This window comes from Nothoprocta perdicaria, unplaced genomic scaffold (assembly GCF_003342845.1).
Source record: "Nothoprocta perdicaria isolate Ctin4 unplaced genomic scaffold, notPer1 scaffold_0, whole genome shotgun sequence".
Taxonomy (NCBI): Eukaryota; Metazoa; Chordata; class Aves; order Tinamiformes; family Tinamidae; genus Nothoprocta; species Nothoprocta perdicaria.
The window spans coordinates 5042328-5045166 of record NW_020454092.1 but is presented as its reverse complement, the minus strand read 5'-3'; the positions used below and the strand labels follow the sequence as shown (position 1 = coordinate 5045166).

General features: G+C 73.8%; 1 protein-coding gene across 1 annotated transcript in view; it reads left to right on the top strand.

Moving 5' to 3' along the window:
* The window catches only part of STK16 (serine/threonine kinase 16), a 2157-nt gene extending 523 nt beyond the window's left edge, over window positions 1-1634 (top strand). Inside the window, exons 2-7 of the mRNA XM_026040227.1 lie at window positions 268-535; window positions 603-736; window positions 805-925; window positions 1036-1131; window positions 1206-1327; window positions 1405-1634. Of these exons, the coding sequence (XP_025896012.1) occupies window positions 268-535; window positions 603-736; window positions 805-925; window positions 1036-1131; window positions 1206-1327; window positions 1405-1543 (880 nt within the window). The 3' untranslated portion in view covers window positions 1544-1634. The remainder of the gene's footprint in view (window positions 1-267; window positions 536-602; window positions 737-804; window positions 926-1035; window positions 1132-1205; window positions 1328-1404) is intronic.
* The last annotated feature ends 1205 nt before the right edge of the window (window positions 1635-2839 follow it).

Here is a 2839-nt window from a genome sequence, read left to right as displayed (position 1 = left end):
CCGTCAGCGTGGGGGGCGCGCGCTACGTGCTGCTGCAGCGCCTCGCCGAGGGGTCAGCGCCGCGGGCAGGGCGAGCCCGGGCGCGGGGCGCGGGGGCCCGAGCAATGCGCGCCGCCGCGGGTCGGGTGCTCAGGGGGACGCTCGCGCACCCCTCGGGCGCCCCACTGCACGCCGCTGCGGCCCGGGGGTGCAGGGGGGACAGGAGGGTGCAGGGGGACAGGTTGGAGCAGGGGGGACAGGAGGGTGCAGGGGGGCAGGTGGGTGCAGGAGGGATTGGGTGGGTGGGTGTCCCACATTGCACTTTGCTCCCCGCAGGGGCTTCAGCTACGTGGACCTGGTGGAGGGGCTGCGCGACGGGCGCTTGTACGCGCTGAAGCGCATCGTGTGCCACGACAAGGAGGACCGGCGCGCCGCCCTGCACGAGGCCGACATGCACGGCCTCTTCGAGCACCCCAACATCCTGCGCCTCGAGGCGCACTGCCTCGTGGAGAAGGGCGCCAAGCACGAGGCCTGGCTCCTGCTGCCCTACGTGCAGGTGAGGCGGGCGGGGGGCGGCCGCGGGKCCCGGCGCGCGCCGCGGCGTCACCGGCTGCCCCTTGCAGGGAGGGACGCTGTGGAGCGAGGTGGAGGCGCTGCGGGAGCGGGGCGCCTCCATGCCGGAGCGGCGCGTCCTGCGCATCCTGCAGGGCATCTGCCGCGGGCTGCACGCCATCCACGGCAAGGGCTACGCGCACAGGTGGGGCGGCCGCGGCCGGGCACGGCGGGCGGCGCGCGGGGGCTCCCGCTGACCCGCGGCGCCCGCAGGGACCTCAAGCCCACCAACGTGCTGCTGGATGAGGACGACCGCGCCGTGCTCATGGACCTGGGCTCCATGAACCAGGCCCGCATCGAGGTCAACAGCTCGCGCGAGGCCATGGCCGTGCAGGTGGGACACTGCCCCCGGGCGCCGCGTCGTAGCCATGGACCCCTGTCCCAGGGCTCATGGCCAGAGGTGCTCCGTGCCCTGCACTCACACCCTGCTGTGCCCCGTGGCAGGACTGGGCCGCCCAGCGCTGCACCATCTCCTACCGGGCCCCCGAGCTGTTCTCGGTGCCGAGCCAGTGCGTCATCGACGAGCGCACCGACGTCTGGGTAAGCGGCGGGCCGGGCGGCCGTGCAGCCGCGCGTGCGCACGGGTGGGTGGCCCTCACCCAGTGCCACCCCAGTCCCTAGGCTGCGTGCTCTACTGCATGATGTTCGGCGAGGGCCCCTTCGACATGATCTTCCAGAAGGGCGACAGCGTGGCCCTGGCTGTGCAGAGCCCCGTGGTGCTGCCYGCCGACTCCAGGTGAGGGGCCGGGCAGGGCGGCCTCGCTGTCCCCAGCCGCGCGGGGCAGCGCTGAGRCCCCCGCCTTGTCCCCAAAGGTATTCAGCCGCCCTGCGCCGCCTGCTCTCATCCATGYTGACCGTGGACCCCCAGCAGCGGCCCCACATAAGCGACATCCTGGAGCAGCTGGAGGGGCTGGAGCCGGCGCCGGCGGGCCAGGACACGACACAGATCTGAGCGCGTCCGCACGCCGCGGCGGTGCCACGTGCGARGCAGCGGCCCTCGCCCCGGCGCAGACAGGAGCTGTTTGGAGAGAGGTTTTTGTGCTCGGCGTGGAGCTGCTCCTGTGCAGAGGTGTGGGGCAGGGCAGGGGGGCGCGTGCTGCTGCGTGCCCCCCGGCRCGGAGCGGAGGGAGCCGCGTGCTGGGGCTCGCGGCGGGGCTGCGGCCGAGGGGCGCACGGGGCCGGCCGTGCAGCCCCGCGCCCCGGCAGGGTCCCTGCCGGCTGGGGCCTCCGCAGCGCGGCGGCGCAAAGCCGCCCTCCGCGGCCTGACTGATGCTGGGCCAGGGCGAGGGGCGGGCGCGACCTGGCTGCTGCGCCCGGCTCCGACGTTGCCTTGTGTTTTGAGTAAAAGCTGCTTTGTGGAGGTGTGCGTGGAGTGCCTGCCTGCGGGAGCGGCGGTGGCGGGAGCCCGCGCGGCTGCGGAGTGGGAGAGCGCAGGACRGTCCGCGCGGAGCCGCAGGGATGTGCTGCCACGGGGTGCCCCGTGCCAGTTAGCAGCGGTAACGTCCGCAGCGGGAGCCCAGCCGTGCGGGGTGCAGGGCCAAAGCAGCGGGTGCGCGGGGGCCGTCCGAGGCCAAGCGCTGGCGGGGGCAGAGCCGGGGGGTGCTCAGCAAGCGGCGCCTGCAGGATGGGGCAGCCCCCGCTGTGAGGGGGCGGGGGGGGGGGGGGAGGGCGGGGGCGGGGGCAGAGCCGGGGGGTGCTCAGCAAGCGGCGCCTGCAGGATGGGGCAGCCCCCGCTGTGAGGAAAGCCCTGGGAGAGACCCGTGCCCCCCATGGGCGCCGGGGCCGGGAACAGCCCCCCGGGCCGGCAGCCAGGCCTTGCCGGGGACYGGCGCCGAGGCACGAGCCGCTCAGCTGCCTGTGGCAGGGAACAAAAGAGATGCAGACGGCTGGTTTCGCGGGGAGCGCTCCCCTCCTTTAATCCTCTCACCACAGCACAGTAGTAAAGCAGACGCTGCGATTCATGCCGCGCTGGAGGCCGTGCCCGGGGGCCCCGATGCACAACAGAGGCCTCGTGTGCTCAGACCCGGGCGCAGAGGGTCCAGGCGGCTGCCCCGACATCCATCCCTGCCCTTCCAGCAGCGCCTCCCTCCCCGTGACACCGTGATTGGGAGCAGCTCCCGGTGCTACAAACGTTTTCCTGCTCAAGCTACTGGACCAGTGACSGGGATGGGAGCAGCGGTGTGGCCCTGGGCTCTTCCCTGCACAGGGAGCAAGCGGCGCTGGAGCGGGGCGCGCGAGGAGGAAGCAG